The sequence below is a fragment of the Pyxicephalus adspersus genome, chromosome 5 (assembly GCF_032062135.1).
Source record: "Pyxicephalus adspersus chromosome 5, UCB_Pads_2.0, whole genome shotgun sequence".
Lineage (NCBI taxonomy): Eukaryota > Metazoa > Chordata > Amphibia > Anura > Pyxicephalidae > Pyxicephalus > Pyxicephalus adspersus.
The window spans coordinates 76,256,684-76,277,670 of record NC_092862.1 but is presented as its reverse complement, the minus strand read 5'-3'; the positions used below and the strand labels follow the sequence as shown (position 1 = coordinate 76,277,670).

General features: G+C 36.1%; 1 protein-coding gene across 1 annotated transcript; it reads left to right on the top strand.

Moving 5' to 3' along the window:
- The first annotated feature begins 379 nt into the window (after positions 1-379).
- LOC140331141 (uncharacterized) lies at positions 380-20,261 on the top strand. The gene is made up of 15 exons (XM_072411894.1): positions 380-507; positions 1,696-3,408; positions 4,832-5,057; positions 5,783-5,913; positions 7,122-7,278; positions 9,130-9,266; positions 9,657-9,791; positions 12,242-12,399; positions 13,268-13,394; positions 13,949-14,131; positions 14,227-14,370; positions 15,808-15,962; positions 18,035-18,161; positions 18,940-19,125; positions 19,653-20,261. The coding sequence occupies exons 1-15, from the start codon at positions 420-422 to the stop codon at positions 19,655-19,657; spliced, it is 3,672 nt and encodes a 1,223-aa protein (XP_072267995.1). The 5' UTR covers positions 380-419; the 3' UTR covers positions 19,658-20,261.
- The last annotated feature ends 726 nt before the right edge of the window (positions 20,262-20,987 follow it).

Sequence of the window (20,987 nt, the reverse complement as noted above, 5' to 3'; positions counted from 1 at the left end):
CTTTCCCCTAGCACAGCAGACCCCCTTTCATTTAGGTGCAAACCATTTCTGGCATACAGGTTGTACCCCAATGAAAAGTCAGCTCAGTGCTCTATGAACCCAAACCCTTCCCTTTTGCACCAGAATTTAATCAATGCATTTAGCTGTCTAAGGTATTCCTAATGTTTATTACAACACTTTCCTCTCTTTTAAATCCAATAGGCAGGCTCCAATGTAAGCACATAAATAAACTTGCATTACATAGATAATGTAAATTGTAACTTCCTTCAAGGAAGCCTTTTTTTTAAACAATCTTGCTCCTGTTTAGTTTCCCAATCCATCTCCTACTCCAGGATGGTGCATTTCCTTCCTTTCCTTTTCCTTTAAGGGTCCTTTTGCTGTGAAAAGCAAGTCCATAGTAACATTCGTGGAAATTGTGTATGATGGAGCTGTTGTTAGTCTGTGTACTTCAAGTTGCGCTCCTCTCTACAGGCTTCTGCTTCCCACTGTGCAAGCACTACTTGAATCGTAAGTTCACAATTGTGAATGCTTTAGGTATAATTTTAGAAAGGAAAGCCACCCAAACAATGTTTTATGTTTATTGTAAGGTTCTCTGTGTTCCTTAAAGTCTGTAGAGCTTGTTTCACTTTAAAAACATATAAGCAGAGCTATTAAGCATTCTATTTATAAAACAGTAAATCATACATTCACTAAAACATTAATTGGAATGTAAAGGAAATGTTTTACTGAATGCTAGATTTAATGACTCATAACTAGTGTTGTATAGTTTGCATTTAGACCGAATAAAATATTATGTTAGTGAAATACTTTTCTCTGTTATTTTTATAAAACATTATACAAAATAAGCTTCTGATGAATGGTTTTTGACAGTGGTACTAATGTAGCCTACGCTCAGCATTATCTATCTAATATAGATATATAAAACATGGGTTATTCCAAATTGCTGTACTGGCACACTGGAACTTTAGGTGGAGATCTCTATTTGCAGAATTCTCCATTTGCTCTTCCAAAACAAAATTTCTATTGAAAGTCTGTGATTGGTGAAATGTGATACATTCCCTTCAACATAGCATTATGTTAAATTTAGTTTTTTGCAAATGGTAATATATTTTATGGGTAATTTCCACGTCAACACATACTGCAATGATCACATTTCCTGCATTGTTTCTGTGGAGTTTTGATGTAATCCCAGCTCTCAACCACTAGAGATTTTCTAAAAATCCACACAGAAACTAGATTTTCCTTGCAGAGACAAATCAATTTAGATAATATTGGGTGAACATTCATTGACAATATAGGGGCCCCTTGATATTGGTTGCTTACAACCGCCCTGTCTATACTTTTGCAGTCCCCTCAGTAGCACACACCTTCTTCAATAGTGAAACAGCATATAAAAAATCTTGCCAATTTCTATTAGGAGAGATATGAGCAGTATATATTTTAGTTCTCTCAACAGAGAACAATACAGGCTCTCTAAAAGTAAATAAATAGTGTAGTTTTTGATACAGGGTGACTGATTATTAGCTTCTTCATGATATATGATAATCTTAAGAAATAAACCTTCCTTTTTAGAGCTAGACAACGTGTGCTGTGTAATTTGTAAGTATTACTAAGAATACTTGCAAGCACATTTTTAGGATGATAAGAAGAGGAATGTGATGCCTAGCACTCTATAATGACATGCTTGTTTTCCAGGCCGTAGGGAGGGTGTATTCCATTATGATCGTCACATGAGATACCAGCTAACATACACTGAGGCTCAACGTGCATGTTTACAGGATTTTGGTGGAAAATTAGCAACAAGAGATCAGTTATTGCAAGCACAGAAGTCTGGGCTTGAAGAATGCCGAGCTGGCTGGATCACATTGGCAGAAGTGGCATACCCAAGAATAAACAGTCGCTGGAACTGCGGGTTTAACAAGACAGGACTAATATCTTATGGCATTAGACAAAATCTAAATGAAAAGTGGGATGTGTTTTGCTACAAAGAGGATGATGACTGTTCACATTATGACCGGATATATTTTGGGTTGCCCTTTGGAACACAAGCATTGCAAACAAGTAACCCATCTCCTACCACTGTACATAATATTAGTAAATCAGGTTTTACTTTGGATCCATCAGGACATTCTTTAAACTCATCAACTTCTGAACATTATCTTCCCCCTGAAAATTTTACTTCTTTTAATGAAATCCGGAGAAGTCAAGAAAATATGACTGAGAGTAGAATGGTAAAACTTACTAATGCTGCACAGAAAGATAAAGATTATCAAAACATCAATTACAAGAATGTGCCAGTGTCCGAGAAAGATTCATTTATACATAATGCATCAAAAATAATTTCTACGAACAGATCATACACAGTAAGCACTCTAAGACCCAAGGCCACTACTAACATAATAAGAGCAAAACCTTTAGAATTGTTTCCTAATTTGCATGACAGTGTGAGTACAGGAATAAATGAAAACGTACAAGTCTCTCAGACCTTTGGAACCAAACAAATTGATGCTCTGCCTTCACAATCCCTACCTACATCTGCCTACAGGCCTGAATTTATTAGTAAGGTATTTGAGTCAGCAAGCACCATTGTTTCGGAACCAACAGTTATGTCACAAATAGAAATTCAAGCAAACATAACAAATGTACCAAAAACCAGTTTAACCAGTAACCTCACAACTAAAACTGACCTAGATATGACAAACGTATCTGTTGAATTTACATCTCAGGAACACACAACAGCAGAGAATGGTTTGCAGAATTCTCCAAATACTCCAAATATGCAATCCAATATGTTTTCTGAGACAGTCTATGAACAGGATTTCCTCATAACAGCAAATTCACAAAGTACGCCTTTGACACCCCTGTCCCTAGGTAAACAAGGAAATAGTAAAACAGTTGACAAAAACTTTCACAATTTTCTCACCAGTTCAATTCAACCAGCAAGGAATGTTAAACAAAACACTGACTTGATTGGCGTATCAAGCACTAAGAAGTCATACATGAATATTGAAATTCCAACTAATCTTTATCAGACAGCAGATAACGCGAACCAAGTAGAAACGGCGTACAAGCAAAATGAGGCATTTACTATTCAACCCAGTGAAAATCCAGTTCACCTGAGTGAAAATAAAAGAAATGATTCTTCCAGCAGGCATTTAACATCAAATCTAATTAACACAACCACAAACGAAGGAGTTGCAGCTCAGGTATCCACAGAAGATGTACAACTTTTAGCCACTGAACCATCAACAATAACATATAACCAAAGTCCTGGGACGACATCTGATACTTTAATATCTTCAACAATACAGACATATACAACAACAGGTTTAATTTTCAATCCTTCTTCACAAATGAAAGGAACCAGTAACCCAGAATCTAAGATGACTGTGACAGACAGACACATAGGTGAGCAAAAGTATTTTTCATTTATTTCATCATTTCCATCTAATGATCAAGAAATACTTAATACCATTAATAGTAGGTGTCAGTATTCTTAACATGGCAGTATACAGTAAGATTTTGAATGGGGAGTAAAAATATATTTACCAAAATATGTGTATTAGATAGACTATTAGGCCTTATTCTCCAGGATGGTCTTCATAGTTAGAAATAGACATTTAAGAACTATGTAATAATTATGGAATTTTGTAATGGTTGCATATTTTGGTCAAAGAGAAAAAAAATCCTCTACCAAAGGCAAAAACATTAATATGATCAATTCCCTGTGTCAGATATTCTCTAACTATGTTACTAATTGGATATGATGGAGATTTATAGACAATGGGAATAATAAAGTCTGCCATTTTGTTTTTAATTTTAGGTGATTTTACCTTTTTACCTAAGTATAGACCAATGCTTATGAACCAATCTTTTGGTAAAATAATGGTTACTGCAGTTAGTTCCAAAACGTTCTTTACCCAGTCTGAGGAGCCCCATGTTTTTGATCTTAGTTTTCTATTAAATATACTGGCCGGTGGTGTTTTGGCTGTACAATACATTTATACACCTCCCCTGATATTCTGTATACCATATACTTACCAATAATGTTAGGGGGCACTTCCCCACTGACTATCAAAGTAAGGGAGCACTACACTGACCACCAATGTAAGGAGACATTTCATTACCCACCTAAATGTAAGGTGCACTACAATGACCTTTGCTGTAAGAAGGCACTTCAGCACTTTCACGTATTGTTAGGGGGCACTAAGCTGCCCACCAGTGTTTGAGAGCACTTCATCACTGACAGCCAGCATAAGTGGGTACTATACTGGTTACCAGTGATTTAGGCACTTTACTGTTGACCATCAATAAAAAGGGTATTTTCCTGACTATTAATGTAAGGACATTGACCACTGATGTAAGGGGGTACTTCACCACGAACAACTGATGTAAGGGGATACTACACTGACCACCAGTGTAAAGTAGAACGTATCCTCTGACCACCAAAGTAAGGGAGAACTAATCACCAATGGTATGTAGGCATTTCAAACTTGATCATCAATGAGAGCTTTTACCTGATTGCTAATGTAAGGGAGCAGTAAACTGACCACTAATGTAAAGGGGAACCTCACCCCTATGAACGTAAAGGGACATTACACTAACCAGAAATGTAAAAGAGCCCCTCTCTACTGACCTCCAATGTAAGGAGAAATTTACTGACTACTCTGTACAGTACAGTAACAGTCAACGTACCAACATTCTTCTGGTCTTCGCACTCTCTTTTTTTCTTATCTACTAATTTTATTATTTATTTAATCCTATGATCAATACTTTTGACCAAAAGAAAAACATTTTTTGTCGTTTGTTAAATCAACATATTTTGTTTCAGGTGTGTGTGGGGGCCTATTGAGAGGAATATCTGGGCAGTTCCACAGTCCAGGATTTCCACAGTCCTATGAAAAAGATATGAATTGTACATGGGTCATAGAAGCTCCACTTGGCCATAATATTATTCTGGAGTTTTTGTCACTTGTTATTGAAGCCCATAGGAAATGTGAATATGATTATGTACTTGTGTACGATGGAAAGGAGAGTGATAACCATGTGCTGGGCAGGTAACATATTAGTATTTATGTAATCATTATTTTGCTTTGCCATTATTATTTTATTATTATATAATAATTTACTTTATTATTATTGTAATATTCATTATTTTCTTTTATTATATTAAGATTGATAAAACTTATGTTTTATGGAATCTAATAAATTGGTCAACAGCATAAATTTATTAGTAAAGCTCATAAATAATTTCTGTAAAATAGTTATTGTACCTAGTGAATAAAGGAATGGTTAGGAAAGTAATAACTTACTAGTTTTCTTAGTGCTGCAGCTTTTTAAATCTGCAATGGAGTCATATGGTTTTTAAGACAATATACATTTTGGCCACCTTTGTCTAATTCTTACGAATCATACTTTTCAATTATGTGATACCTGAGGCAGCCAATGAGATTAGTATACCTTTGACCTGATCTTTTAAAGCTCTCCAAGACTTGAGAAAATAGACTCTCATAGGAGAATCTGAGAGATTACCTAAACCTGGAATAAAGGTGAATGCAAAAATGTCTAAACATGAAGACTGGAAGGTCTAGGGCACGTTTCTAGGGATTTTAAAAGCCATCTGATAAACAGGAATCAAGCTGGCCTAAACAACTAAACAGCAAATATACGGCATAATGCTGTTTCCATTGGAAAAGTGCAGCAAACAAGTACTGGATGTTCTGAGTCCATTATTGTGTATTATAAATACATAATAACAATAATTGTTTTCCTATTTAACCAGGTTTTGTGGCTCCCAACATCCCCCTCAAGTGCGATCAGTCTCCAATGTGGTGACAGTGACAATGAGGTCTGATTCTTCTGTAGAACTGGATGGGTTTTTATTAAGATTCAGCACCATCCAATCCACCACTGGTAATGTTGAAGTCATTGTCCAATAAAACCTAACGTGGAAAGCAAATAAATATAAAATTATATGTGATCTTAAATTAAACTGTTTTCTAAAGTCTGAAAGTATATATTACCTACAGTAAGTCATGTCATCTTCAGATATCATCTTCATAGGTTTACCTCAATCTGAATTAAGGATTATTTGTTATTGTTTACTGTGGTTTACTAATATCTTTTTTACATCAAGCCATTAGTCCATAATGCTGTCCATTATTCCAATTATAGTCCATAATTTTGCTGCCTCATGAGTAAATTGGCTGTACTTTGATAACTATATTACCTGGTGTTTTAAAGGTTATATATATATAATATCATAATAATTGTATATAGGACAAATCAAGTTTGATATATAGCAATCCTAAACGAAGCAATAGTCTAATGAGTGCACCCATGTCTAGCCCAAACATAATCTTGTAACAGAGATCCAGGTAAATGTCAGAAGCCTCTGCCCCCAGACCCCTTCACAATCTGGGAACAAGCTTGGAGTCCCATAGCTGCAGCAACAGGCAAGTCCACATTGATAAACTGGATTCAGTGCACTGGTAGTAATAACGCAGCAGGAGTGAAACAGAGTTGTAGTCAGGGATCAAACCTAAGTTGGTATCCAGGTATATTAGGTTGGAGGCAGAGAGCAATGAAGAGTCATTGGTAATTCGGCAGCCAAAAGTCAGTACATAAGTATTGGTAGGAGTGGATGAGATGCAACAGCAGCAATAGCAAAGGAGAGATACTGGCAGGAGCACAAACATCTGGCAAACAGTTAGTGCAAGGCATGGCTTAAATAGGAAGTCAAGGGTAGGAGAAGGAAGTTCAAAGTTTATATCAACACTGGGTATCATGAAAGGTTCATCATGAGATCAGGCTTTAAGCTATCTCTCACTTCAGGTAGCAGGAAGAGCTACCGCAAGACAAAAAAGCTACCTTGGGTTTGGATCCAGATCCTAACATTTTGTTACCTAAGAATTGAATATGGCAACAGCTATGTACTGAGTTTATATTATGTTCAAGGTAAAATATATCCTATTAATCTAAAAAACTCTGTTAGGTAATTCTCTACCGAAACTATTGTTTATACTGGGTAGACTGCATATATTTTTAAAAAAAGATTTCTTCTTTTTAAAATGTTGATCAATACTCGATATCAATGTGTTTTGTCTTAAACATTTTAAAAGGTATTTACCTGGTTGGAGGTAAAAATTCTATGGAAGGTATAGTTGAAGTTGACTACCAGGGATTTCGTGGAAACATATGTCCCAAGCATTGGAGTAACAAGGATGCCCAAGTAGTGTGCCGCCAGCTTGGCTTCTATGGCCCTGCAATAGCTACCAGGTATTTTTAAACTTTATTATTTTTGCCATGTTTGAATTATGTGACATTAATGTCAATCATACCCAACCTTAGGTAACCCACACCTGCTTTGAAATCACATTTCCTAACTATCATTCCAGTCCAAGACACCCGTCCATTACAGCTGTGTCAGTTATCAGCTAACAGTTGGAGAGACTGTAAATAGGCTGTGCACTGTACAAAAATAAGGAACTCCTTCAGAGTTTTACCTGTCATGCCAGTGTCCAGTTCCCTGCATACTTTTTACAGATGTCAGACATTCTGAGTAGTGATTTTGCAGCCTACCTCAGATACCCTCCAGAGACAACAGGCTTTAATTCCTCAGTGTAAAGGGCATAAATTAATAAATCTGATTATAAATTATTTTGGCCTGGATTAGACCAGTGTATTTAAAATTTATCAATTTGTCCAGTTATGAGTTGCATTATCTGTGTTGGTGTAGATTTAAATAAACAAAACCATTACAACTTCAACAGCAATGGGGTATATCTATAAAATTTATTACATATTGGAAATATGGGTATACCAAATAACTTGCTTTTTGTGAATTGTATTTTTATTTTTGATAAAAAACACCATTGCTAGACAAGCTGTAATCTGACATAACTGATATGTTCAAACCCCTTTACAAATTGCTTATTGGGATTTTGTTTTCATACTTGGGGAAGTTATGAAGCAAATGAAATGCAACAAGAATTACAATATTAAAAAAAAAAATTATTTTGTAAACGTGCAAGTAACTTGAGTATAAGATTTTATCATTTGTGCTATAGAAAAAAGTTAATGATCAATCAATATTAGATTCAGAATCAGAATTAAGCATAGATGCCAAGGCTATTTATTAGCAATACATTCTACAACAAGGCTTCTTTAATAATGTTGTAAAAATATTGCTAAATAGGCTTTCCACAGAAGATGGTAATATTACATAAAGTCTGTGACCTAAGTAATCCTTTTTCTGGACAACTCCTTAGTAACCTGCATAGCTCCTGAATGCACCGGAGACTTTAAAAAAACACCTGCTGCTCCCCTGCTTAAGTTGTTAAACTGCTAGCGCAAAACCATACAGAGCAGGATTTAAAACTGTGGGATATATGCATAATTTAGCAAAACCATAAAAGGCTTCTGTTTATTAGTATAAAAGATAAATATGTACATTAAAAACATATACGTGTACACTGCATGAGATCACTTCTACTATAGCCCTTTTACAAACCTATGCTTCTATATTTCTACTCTTTACAACCCTCCGTCCAAAAAAAAGATTTATGAAAGGATAAAAAAGAAAAAGAAAAAAAGGACAGTCCAGAAAAAAAGTAAAATAGCACGATAGAACTAAACCCTGCCAACTACTACAACTTTTGCTTTACTAGCCTAAGTAAGCACCTAGGTAAGGAATAAACAAATTACTAATTGCAAGGGCTCCTAGTGCTGCAGGTTGAGGACCAGAGAGATGAAAAGAAAATGTTTTGCCCTTAACAATTGCCCTTTACCATTTACATTTCTGCTTTTACTTGTTTGTTTTGTAGTAGCAAATTCTTTTTTTAACACCTTTATTTTATTAGTAACTATTTTTTTGTATTGCACACACCAACCTCAATCGCACTACAAGATATAAATTTGGCCCTAATTAGATAACAACATTAAAAAATTGCATAAAATCAAACCAAACTTACCTGGTTGACACTATAAGGATGAATATGGGTTGTAGTTTTACAAGGATTTGTTTGTAGACATAATAATATTTTTGCTTTGGCAGGAACTGAAGCAGTTAAGCAAAGTACCTTTCTCTCTATTATAAACTGACCTTACTTATTATTTATCATTTGCCAGGATTATTGGAGAAGACACAGTTTCATGGGCGATTTCCTATGTTAACTGCAGTGGTAATGAGGCAGTCCTGGAAAACTGCAATCTGGAAAATTCTGGTGTATGTGATACAACAGAGAAGGCAGGTGTTATATGCCAAGGTAAAATCATAAGGTCAATACATAGGTTATGATATGTGTTCTTTTTACTACCTACTTAATGTTAAAGTTGTGTTTTAATCCCTTAGTTCACTGTGCCCATTATTTTTTTTCTATGTGTATTCGCTTGCAGTGATGTAAAATAATGGTATAGCTAGCTGAATGTGTTAAATTTGTAACTAGCAAATGTGTGCCAGTTTATGAACAGGGTAATTTTAGGAGTATGTGCATACTGGTAATTGTCATAATTGTGTGCATTTCATATATGTTTCATAATATCGTATTTTAAATTAAAAGAATATAAAAGAAGGGTATTAAAAGCATCAAATCTCATTTACATTTGACATGGATTATAATTAAATTTTGTCCATGTAATTATTTATTTTATTGTAGTGTATGAGTCTTGCGCTGCTTTGAAGAATGTTGGTGTGAAGGAATCTGGAGTATATATAATAGACCCAGACGGAGTGGATCAAGGAGAGAAACACTTTTATGTAGAGTGTGATATGAAGTCTGACTCCCTAACAGGTAAACCTATATATTACTATACCTGCTGCTATACAGCTGGAACAAGCAGGGAAGGGGTTTACAAGCTCCTCAAGATGTTCATCGACATGTCACCACATTTTTTACCAGGAAAGTTTTGGGACAATCCAATATTTTAACTGTCACAAAATATATCTTCCCATCTTTCCCATCCTAAATACTTCTTGTTTCAGTAACAATAAAGTTGAGAAAGAAGGGAGGGTTAGTTGTTCAATTTTTTTTATAGCTAGACAGTCTGGCCACTGCTAAATTGGAAATAAAACCTTGATAAGTCAAACAAGTCCACATTTATGGTACTACAAGTTTAGTGACTTAGTATCCTAGCAAGGGTATCCTACATTTTCTTAAACAAACCCAGAAACCTTACTGGAGCCTTTAGATGTCTTTGCCAAATTGCAATTCTAAGCTTGGGTATCCAAAAAAGAGCTATAGCAAAACTTATTTTCTTTACTAAATTTGTAATATTGTTGTCCTTAATAGGAGATACCATGCAATGTCTGTTTTGTCAAAAATAATTTGATAATGAGGCAAAAAAAACATGCCTCTTTAAAAGTCCCTTTTTATTTGTTTTTACTGGTATACACAAATGTTCCACCTTATTACAGGACACAGTGAAGAGAGGCCCATAGCCGTAAGAATTTAGGCACAGGGCCTACATGACGGGGGGTGGGAGGCCTAGCTCAGGGGTGTTAAGGGGTAATAAAATGTAGTAAGGCTAGAGGGGGCTGTGCTAGTGTGGAGCATGGGGTAGGAGGGGATTAGGAATAGGATAAGTTAAAAGGGGCTGGATGGAAGTGAGAGGCCCTCTTTTGAAAGAAAAAGTTTCCCACCCACCCACCACTTTTATAGTTATATTTATAATTTGAAAGTTTAGCGGTTGGGGTCTTGGAAGGCAAGGATCTAGTGCATTGGTAAAGTGGTGTGTTATGCAAGCGGGTGTGAACCCACTGTGCCACTGACTGGGTATACTCCAGAGGGGCGTGACTAAGCCGCTACCAGGTCTTCACTAGAGCCTCTGATGGTGAGGATAGGCTTGGGCTGCGGGGTAGCTGCCAGGTGCCACTCCAGAGCAATCCCCAGGCCAGTGGCAGCTGACCAGAGGAGTCAGGAAACCCGGTGCAAGCACCGAGGGGCTTGCGTGGCCAAGAAGTCCAGAAACAAAGATCCAAGGTCAGGGTCAGGCGCCAATCAGGCAAAGTCCAAAAACGTAATCCGAGGTCAGGGTCAGGCAGCAAACAGGCAAAGTCCAAAAACGTAAGCAAGGTCCGGTACACAGCAAAGCAAAGCAGAGAAAACACCTTAGCACTGAGATTTACACAAGGTAAACCAGAGATTGCTCAGGCAACTTCCTGTAGTAGGAGGTGCCTTTAAATACCTGCAGGAAACCAGCCATAGGCTGTAGAAAACAGAGGGAATGTATGTGTTACCTCATAGATTAGGAGAGACACACCCACGCCAGCTCAAACACCAGAGCAAGTCTCAGCATGAAGGAAACACAGGCATGGAACACAGGTAGTGGGGTTACCTGAAAGATAGGGCCCGGCGCCCGTGCCTGCGATTAGGAGCAGCGGCGCCGGCACGACCTGCAGTGCTAACATGGTGGAATTTGGCAGGGGGGATCCTCCTCGGTGGGGTCGCCACCTTTATGGTGAACGGATGATTATGGCTCCTGAAGCAGTGCTGGGTTGCTAGGGACCAAGGTGGAGATGTTGAAAGAATTGAAGTCCTGTTGGGTGTGGATTTTGCCATAATATTATGGATATTGTTGTTATGGTTAGGTATTAATAAAAGGGAGGAATTAGGTTGTTGGTTAAATAGTTTATTTTCAATAAAATATGTTTAGGTTATATAATCCCGGTTAAATAATAATAATAATGGAGTGTTATGTTATGTTAATGTATGCTTGCATATCAAAAGTGTAAAGGTATTTATTTATTTGTCATTTATTTATTATTGGATATTTGTTAATTACTTGAATGGTTCATTTATTTATTGGTGTTTTAATAAACAGCTGCTTGCCAGCCAATTTAAATCCAAGATTGGTGTCTGGGGGAGTGGTTGGTAAGCAGGTGGGGGTCGGGGGGAGGCGGAGGTTCTGATGGTGGTGGTGTAGGATGGGCTAGAAAGTCTGAGCTTCCCTTGTCATGTAATTTACAAATGCGTCCTCTACTTTGCAGTCTCAAAGTAAGCAAAGCCTTATTCAAACTAACAAATATAGGGGGTATAAAGAGAAATGGTTTGCACTGTAGTAACATTGTAGGTTAAATATGTACACATACACATAAAGCTTTACAAGGTATGTGAAGGTTTCCTCTAGTACTTACCTGTAATACTGAATTAAAAGTCTGACGTTATATTTCTTTGATTTTTTTCTTAAATATAATACTTGCAAGGTATATTATGAGTCTGTATTTACCTGTGGCATTATACAGGAATAACAATTGTTGGACATGATGCAGAAAGTAAGGAGAGAGTTATTCCTTGTGGAGAGCCTGGATGTTACTCTAGAACCATCACATATAAAGCAGCCTCATTGGCTCAGCTGAAAATGTTGACTAGTTTATCTGAGAGCTGTGAGCAGTTTGTAAAAGTAAGTATGAATGTCATGCTTATAAGCCTCCAGTATGAAAGCATGTTAAATGTTAAAAAACAGCATGTTAAAAAAAGATCTGTGGTATGTATAACAAAAGGATTCCCAATAACGTTTTTAATTAGGTATAAACCTTAGCAAAAATACATTATTTGTGTATGATAAAGAAGTATTTTTTAAAGAAAGTACTTGTTTTCACCTTTTTGTTAAAAGACAAATTTAAAAAAAAAAACTTAATGCGGTTTGCCAGATAAACCATTATGGATTTGTTGTAAACAGTTGATTTCTAACACTTAATACAATGATTAAGCATATAACAAAGGCAAATACTGGTAAAACAAAAATCAGACAAAATTTTTTTTTAGTGGTGGATAGTTTGATACTCTGTCAGGTTTGTATCGCTAAGTCCCCAGTGTTCCCCATTCTTTACAATGTTTTCAAAGACATGCCCAATCTGCCAATGCCCAGTATCTATGGCAATAATAATTTTAATGGACTTCTTCATCCTTTATGTTTTAGCACACCTTAACCCATTGGTCTGATCATCATCATATGCTCAATTCATTAAACTAACACACCAGGATATAGCTTCCTTAAAAACAAAATGACAGGATCATCTGAGCCCACATAGCTAAAATGAGGAAGCTTACCTCTGTGTTACAGCTTGGTGAATTAAACTTCATGGTGTGTTATCTGAATATTTGCTATTTGGTTTTATTCTAGTTTTTCTCAAAACATCTTTTTCAACCTATAATAGGTAAATACACCCCTTATTGGATCATGCCACATATATGTTAAATATTAGTTCATGTGGATTTTCATTTACAGTAAAAGCTCCTAAAGGTCATCTCCTTTTTTGAATTCACAGCTTGACTGTCGGCACATCAGATTTTTGGATGGACCATGGGGCTGGTGGGTTTCCAGAGATGGGGACCCTGTTAATTCCTGGGGAGGAGCCCCAACAGACAGTGGAAGGTGTGCATGTGGAGAAAATGGTAATATACCTCTTGTTCAAAATCATGACCAATAGTTAAGTATATTTAGACAGTATTTTGATTGATGAATAGAGTTGAATCACATTCTGGTTTCCCAATTTTGACAAGGGTGTAAGCCTGCAAAAGGATTTGGGCTATTGTCCCATAGCTCCCTAAACCCCTTCCACCCCACTCTCTTTGGACACCGGAACTGGTGCTTACAGTCTCATTAATCTGCTTGGCATGAACTGGTTCACTATGTTTTTTTTCCCTTTATGGAGAGAATTAAGGAGGGATAGGTTTCCATTAGATGCGATCATACAATTAACATATCTGCACAGGGAGGACATAATGAAAAAAAACTAAAGACAGGCAGGCTTTTATAGCTCTCTCTCCAAATACATTCTTAGAGTTAATGCCATCTGACACATTTTATATGTTTCGTCCTCACAACATACGATTTCTGTCCACATTTATTGAGCTATGTATATATGCTATGCAATACTGCCCCTGTATACACTTTTGAATGCAGCTGCTGTAAACTTGTTTGTGTTTTTTGTACATATTTATGATAGGTAATTGTGACTTTGAAATGACATCATGCAACTGTGATGCAAATGATGATGTGTGGAGGACAGATGAAGGAGAAATAACAGATAAATTATCCTTGCCTATCAAGGAACTTAGATTTGGGGGGACGGATATAACAAGATCAATGGCATTCTACCGTATAGGCAAGCTTCGCTGCTGGGGAGTAGGTAAGTTTGTCTCTCAAAATATACAATAAATAAACAGAAACATATTTTTTATGTTTACGAGCCTCTAAGTCTTACATGTTTCATGTTTTTGAAAGTTTCAGAACCTCCAATCTTAGAGTCATGTGCTGCTCTTAAAGAAGCTGGTATCACTGAGTCGGGGAAATATGTAATTGACCCAGACGGTGTTGACAAAGGACTTCCTGAATTTGAGGTCTTCTGTGACATGTCATCACAATCCGGTAATCATGCAATGACCTTTTTCATAGATAGCATAAGTTGGTTTATTAAGTAAATATCAAAATAAGTTATTTATTTTTCCCAGCAGTAGAAGTCTTCATGCTTTAAGTACATGCGCTAAACAGAGAAAGAATGGGTGGAAAAATTCCCCCCTTATATTTTCCCCCTAGCAAGTTTTAATAAAAGCGTACCTAAAGTAAAATGTTTACCTTACATAAAAGGGTAGACAAAGAAGGAGCTTTTTCTTCAATGAGGAAAAAAATGCAGATCTCACACATGCGAGGTTAGATCAGCACTGTTTTTCCCATCTATGTTTTTTTTTTTTTGGTTTACATCTGCTTTAAGATATGTTTGGGTGTTTACCACGGCACATTTTGCAAGTTTTTTCCCCAGGCCAGAAGTTACCGGTCCTTCCTTGCTGCAGAATTATGCACATTTCTGTGGTAATAAATGTCCCTGTAATTGATTTAAAAAATGAAATGAATTAATGAATATTTGTTTTTAAAGTACAGTACAAGTATACTTCATTTTACGACTTTACAAACCTCCTGCACTTAGGACAGGCAAAACAGTACAGCGTACATCCAGGCAGCATCTCCTCTTTAGCCTGCTGGGCTCCCTCACTCTTCCTTCTCCTCCAATTCCCCGGTCTACAGACTGTCAGGGAGCTTGCCACTTACACGTCCTGCATGCTTGCAGCACTGCAAACCGTGTCTTTCCTATGCTCCTCTCTTAGCTAGAGTTCACTTAACAACCAGGTCTTTCTTTTGGACCAGGAATTCACTTAACAGAACCTGGTCATTAAGCGAGGAGCATATGTAAAAGCTTTTTCTTATTCCCAGAGCTCTTTCTCTATATGTAAAAAGTAAAAACCTACAATGCTAAAAACGTCTTTATTTATTTGTATACAGTAGATGACAATTTATAAAAGTATATCTAAAGCTAAAAACCTGTTTTTTTAGTTTTAGTTAAAACCTTTCACATCCAGTCCAAGGAAGGACAACAGAATGCAACAGAAAGTCAGTAGAAATCACTCCAAAGTGGGGAGATCTCATTGTAGACAATTGTAGCCAAGCAGTTGTCTCCACTGGAAGACTTTTTTTCACCTTCTGATCCACTGACAAATATAGAATTCTGGACTTCCAATAACTTCTTGTCCCAGTGCCCAGGATGAATAGGTGGATCTCGAACAAATAATATGTTTTTTTTCCTTCTCTTTTCGAGCCAAAGTTAAAAAAATAAAGCTTCATATGGAAGATATAGATATATTTTAGATACCTCTATTAAGTCCAATTAAACCCTTAGTATCTTTGAATGTATTGCAGCCAGGCTGCATAAATAATAATTGGAATGCAACTCTTTTTTTCTTTGCCTTATACATGTCTGCCATTTACCACTCTCTCATAGTCGCATTAAAATGTACAACTTTTTGGTTACAGGTATTACAGTTATAGGCCACAACAGTGAAAGGCGTATACCAGTGAGCCCATGTGAAGATCCAGGATGCTACAAGAGAGAAGTGACATACTCAGCAGATCTGGCTCAGCTAAATGCTCTTACTAAAGTGTCACAAAGCTGTGAACAATTTGTTAGGGTAAGCACTCTGTTTTTATTGAGAAATTTAAGTACATGCTAAAAAAGCAAATGTGCTGTTACATAAATGGTACAGATATGTATTGTATAATATATATTTGTGTTCCTGATGATGCAGATGCTACAGTGACTTTTTTTCACACAATTATTACGCAGATATTGCAGAGTGAAAGAGCATAGATGCTTTAATAACAGTCACTACTTACAATTGTAAGTTTTTCCACTTCCAAATGTGTATTTAGATAATATTGAATATTGGCTTACAGGGTATAAGTGCTCTGCTCCCATAGGTACAAAATGCAGCAGAGAATTTTAAAGCAAATGTTATGTATGTATGAAAGGCTGGCCAACATCTGACATTTGTAGGCAACTTTATCTTTGCCTCATTAACACATTGTATGTGCATGTACATATTTTTTTTTCACATTTAGAGTAGGGAAGAGATAAAACCTCTGGTCTGCCGCAGAAGTAACAGTAAAACAAAGGAAATTTCCTCCAAAGTAAAAAGAATTATTATTTTTGATTTCTCCCACATTTTCTCTTTCAGTGGCAGTGGTGCCACACTTTAAAGGTAAAAAGCAGGTGATGTTCACAGTTATTTACCATACCTCCAGAAATGGCAAGCATCAGCAGAAGTATCTTGTTGCTGGTCTAAATATTTTCAACTGCATCTCTACTACAAATGTCACACCCGCATTCATTGTATGTAAACATAAATATTCCAGATTGCAGTCAAATTGGGGTACGATCAGCTTGAGATCAGCTGGAAAAGTCTCCTACCCCATATTACTTAAATTTAATAAAGTCAGGTTTTCAGTTTCATAATGTTTCATATCTTCCTTACCCTCACGTGTTTTACATTTCATTTATTTCAATAAATAAGACAGGTCTCAGAAGTTATAATAAATTGGTGGAACAACTTTTTTGTCTCGCTGTGCTTGACCCAAGTTCCCTAGTTCACAGCCTGATTTTGCCTCAGTATATTAAGACTTGAGATGGGATGTTACATTGTAAAATGTGAAAAAATTGTGAAAAAACAGCTGTGCAATAAAAAAACAAAAATAGGTCATACATTCAATTCTTATTTTTCTCTTGAATGAAAGTAATAGATCCTACAAGATTTTTCATGCCTTCAAGTTTTGTTCAATATTTAGTGGAAATGGTAGTCTGTCTATAAACTGAAAATGAAAATATCTCTTAACAACACAGATCTGTAGACTTTATTATTTCCAGCTCTGTTAAACTATGCTAAAATATGTTATGCTACTAATTACTATGTTACTATTAGTCCATAGATTCAGTGTAAAAGTAACATTCATTTCAGCCACATTATATATATATATAGGTCTGTGTATGTGTTGTCAGCTTTGGATGATGTTGGAAATGTGTTTAGATGATAGTCTCCCTATCCATACCTAGCTTCTTTGAGTAGGATATAATAATTTTTGAAAACATGTGGGCACCCTATTTACCTTGTTTTCAGCATATTCAAACAGACAAAAAGATCTATATTGAAACAGTGCCTACAGATAAATGGGCTATACTATTTTACAATGGAAATTGTAAGTCTCAGTCAGTCATTTTTTTCAACAAAAGCATCAATAAATATAAAACCAGGGCTTGGTGAAGTGGGCGGAACAACCGCCCACTCTCCCATCACAGGCTCAGATCTGCGATGGGAGAGTGGGCGGGGTTATGTTATCATGACGTCACGTTCAGTGACACTCGTCTCGGCGCTCCATCCATGTGATCATGGCCCGACCCCCCTGCCAAATTTTAGAAGCCATTGTGGCCCCTGAGCTAAAAAGTTTGCCCACCCCTGGGATAGAGAGACCTCACTGGAAAAAGAGTGGTGGGTAAACAGGTTTTTTGAAGTGTGGGAATCATAAATGGCCATGTTACCACTAGTTGCCAAGAAACGTATTGTCCCAACATTTGAGCATACAACATATTACACATACAGTACAGTTTGTTAGACAATGATCCACCTGTATTCTCTGATTTATCAATGTACTAAGTACTATGTACTGCCTATTTGTCAGTCACTGGTAATGTTTTTCTTTTCTATTCTAGCTTGACTGTCGCCATGTGCGATTCATTCAGAATGGATGGGGCTGGTGGGATTCCTGGGATGGAAAGAAGATGAATTACTGGGGTGGTGCAGATTCTACAATTGGTGGTTGTGCATGTGGAAAAACTGGTAAAATGTGTAGCAATTTAAGTTTTGCAAATATTGCATTTACATAGTACATAAAGTTCAATTAAATAAAAAAAAAATTACATGAACTATTTACAATTATTATTAGATGGTATTATAGGCTTTGTTTCCATGGGCTGCATGCGCTGCAAACTATTTTGGGAAAGACAATATGAAGAACTATTATTTATTAAACCAATACTGCTAATATAAAAGTTAGATATTGAAAGTTATACTTAAAAATCCATAAATGTGTACCTTAGTTCAGCTTGATTTACCAAACCATCGAAAGTCCATCCACTGGGTTACCTATAAATATCTATAATAAATATATTAATACAATTATTCAAACTGACTATAAATGATAAACACTGGTATTACCACTAAAATATATGCTGATGAAATAATATCAAACTTTACTTTGTGACAAACTTTAAAAAAAGAAACAAAAACGAAAGTGTTTTTTCTTCTGAGGTAGAAAGTAGGCAAATCTTAACTGCCACCAGCCATTTAGGTTTGTCTGTATGAGTGCATTGGGTGCAAATATCACAACAATGTAATTTATAACAATTATAAATTAAATGAAAAATATTTATCAGGTAAGTTCCTGGACTTGAGGATTATGATGAATATATAATGCAGGAAGTATTCATATAAACAAACCTACTAAAAGGCTGCTAAATGCAGTATCGGGTTTAGATAAGGATTACACGGGTGGCTCCAAGGCCATTGGGTTGAACATCATTGCTTAACTAAACACTCACTTGAATTTGTTCTTCAGGTACATGTGCATTCCCTGATAAACTCTGCAACTGTGACAGCAATGACAATGTCTGGAGAACAGATGATGGCTTCCTACGTGATAAGACAGCACTGCCAATTAAGGCTGTGCATTTTGGGGACACCAATAACTTCCCCCTGGAAATGGCTTACCACAGTATTGGAAAACTAAGATGCAAAGGCAGGGGTAAGTTAAACTTTTGGATATAAATGCAACTTCAATATTCTATTAGGACTGTAAAAAGTGAAAAATAATAAATGGGGTGGCTTCTCAAGAAACTTAATAATACATGCTCAATTATAAAAAAGCTTGTACTATAAAAAAGGGACTGCCATCGCTGAGCCCTTATGTAAAATGCTGGGTGTGCTTCAGCGCCTTTAGCTTCACAGACCTGTAAGAAGTATGCAGTTACTGAATACATAAGGTTGTCAGAACATCAGATCTGAATAATGTTTTTTGGAAAATGGCTCAAAGTTTTGCACCTTGGGAGAGCATTTTAGGCAGGCAGCAATAATTTTTAGCAAAACAGGTCAGCAATATTGGCAATTGCTCAGTAAAATAATCTTGCTGAACTTTATTGAACTCAAGGTAGAGACATGTAATATACAATATACTATATATAGACAAATAGTTGTCCATGCAAAGTATAAGCATGCGGTTTGAAATGTACTTCTGCTTCGTTATAAATTCATGTTTTTTTTCTTCCATCCTAGCCTAGAAAAAGGAAGACTTTCAACTAAAAAGTTATTTGAAACACAATATTTTTCTACAATGGGGTTAAAGAACAAGAACATACTATGCAATCTGGTTTGGATACTGTTGTTCCTCTCATTTCAGTATGCTATAATAAATGACATTTACATTATTCGTGTTTCCATAATTTTTTACCTGCTTTCCACAAATAACCTATACACTTTGTGAATTATATACATAAATGGTATTAAATTTACTGACACTTTATTTGCTGTATTTCATTCTGATAGAATACCATACTGAATTTAATTTACATGAATTGCATTTGATGCAGAAATATGGGTTTCCAAGATGAGTGTTATGCTATTCTTGGCAGTTCTGAGGAATCAGATGTCTTACTGTTCATTGGTAGCATATAGGCAGAAATCCAGGTAGCAGGATTTCTACTTATTTTATATACACCAGTAAGGTAAAGATGTTAGTTTGGCAAATCGCACATGACTTCGAAGAAATCCATCACCCAGCTTCACTGATGAAAGTGTATCCTCTCCAGCCTTGGAGAGCTTTAATAAATCAGCCCAAAGTGTCATATAAAATGTCAAATAAAATAAGTAGTAAAGTAAAAAAAATGGGTATGCTTTTTATTTTTATGCCAACTATTAGTTGGGGGTGTATAGATGTAAGGGGGAAGCCTGGATATAAACTTTATGTCAAACCTGTAATTTTTAATATCATAAAACTTTACAGGAGGAAGCAAGGATATAAGCAGTGCTCGCATATCTGCTCCTAGCTCCCACCTGTCTCAGTTTTCTGCCAGACTGTCCAAAATTCTTGTCATGGCATCCATTTGCTGAACACAAACATTGCATTATAGTGAGGCAGGGAAAGTGCTATGGTCTTACATACCCAGAGATAGGAGGCAAAACAAGAATTCTGGAACGGTGTTCCTAACTTCTAGTTATGAACTTAACTGGGATACAGGGATTGTCTGCAAAGTTAAATAAAGCTTTTGGTATTAATGATTTTTACTCAAATTACTGAAGCCTACTCAATAGAAGCTGCTAGAAGTTATTATGTTTACCATATAGTGGGTTTTGCGGATTTAACCCATACTGTTTACTGATATTTTTGTGTCTAGCAAAACTGTAACTGTCTGGGCACAGAAAAAGAAGGAGAGATAGGAATTAACAACCTCTTTTGACTTGTGACTTTGAGATTTTGTTCCCTAATAGGCAGTTTTGCTTGTGCAAGAAAAGAACAAGGTCCTTAAAAGAACATCAAAATTTATAGCAATATTGATTTTTCAAAATTTTCTTACTCTACCTTTTATTATAATTTTTATTATTAATAAACAG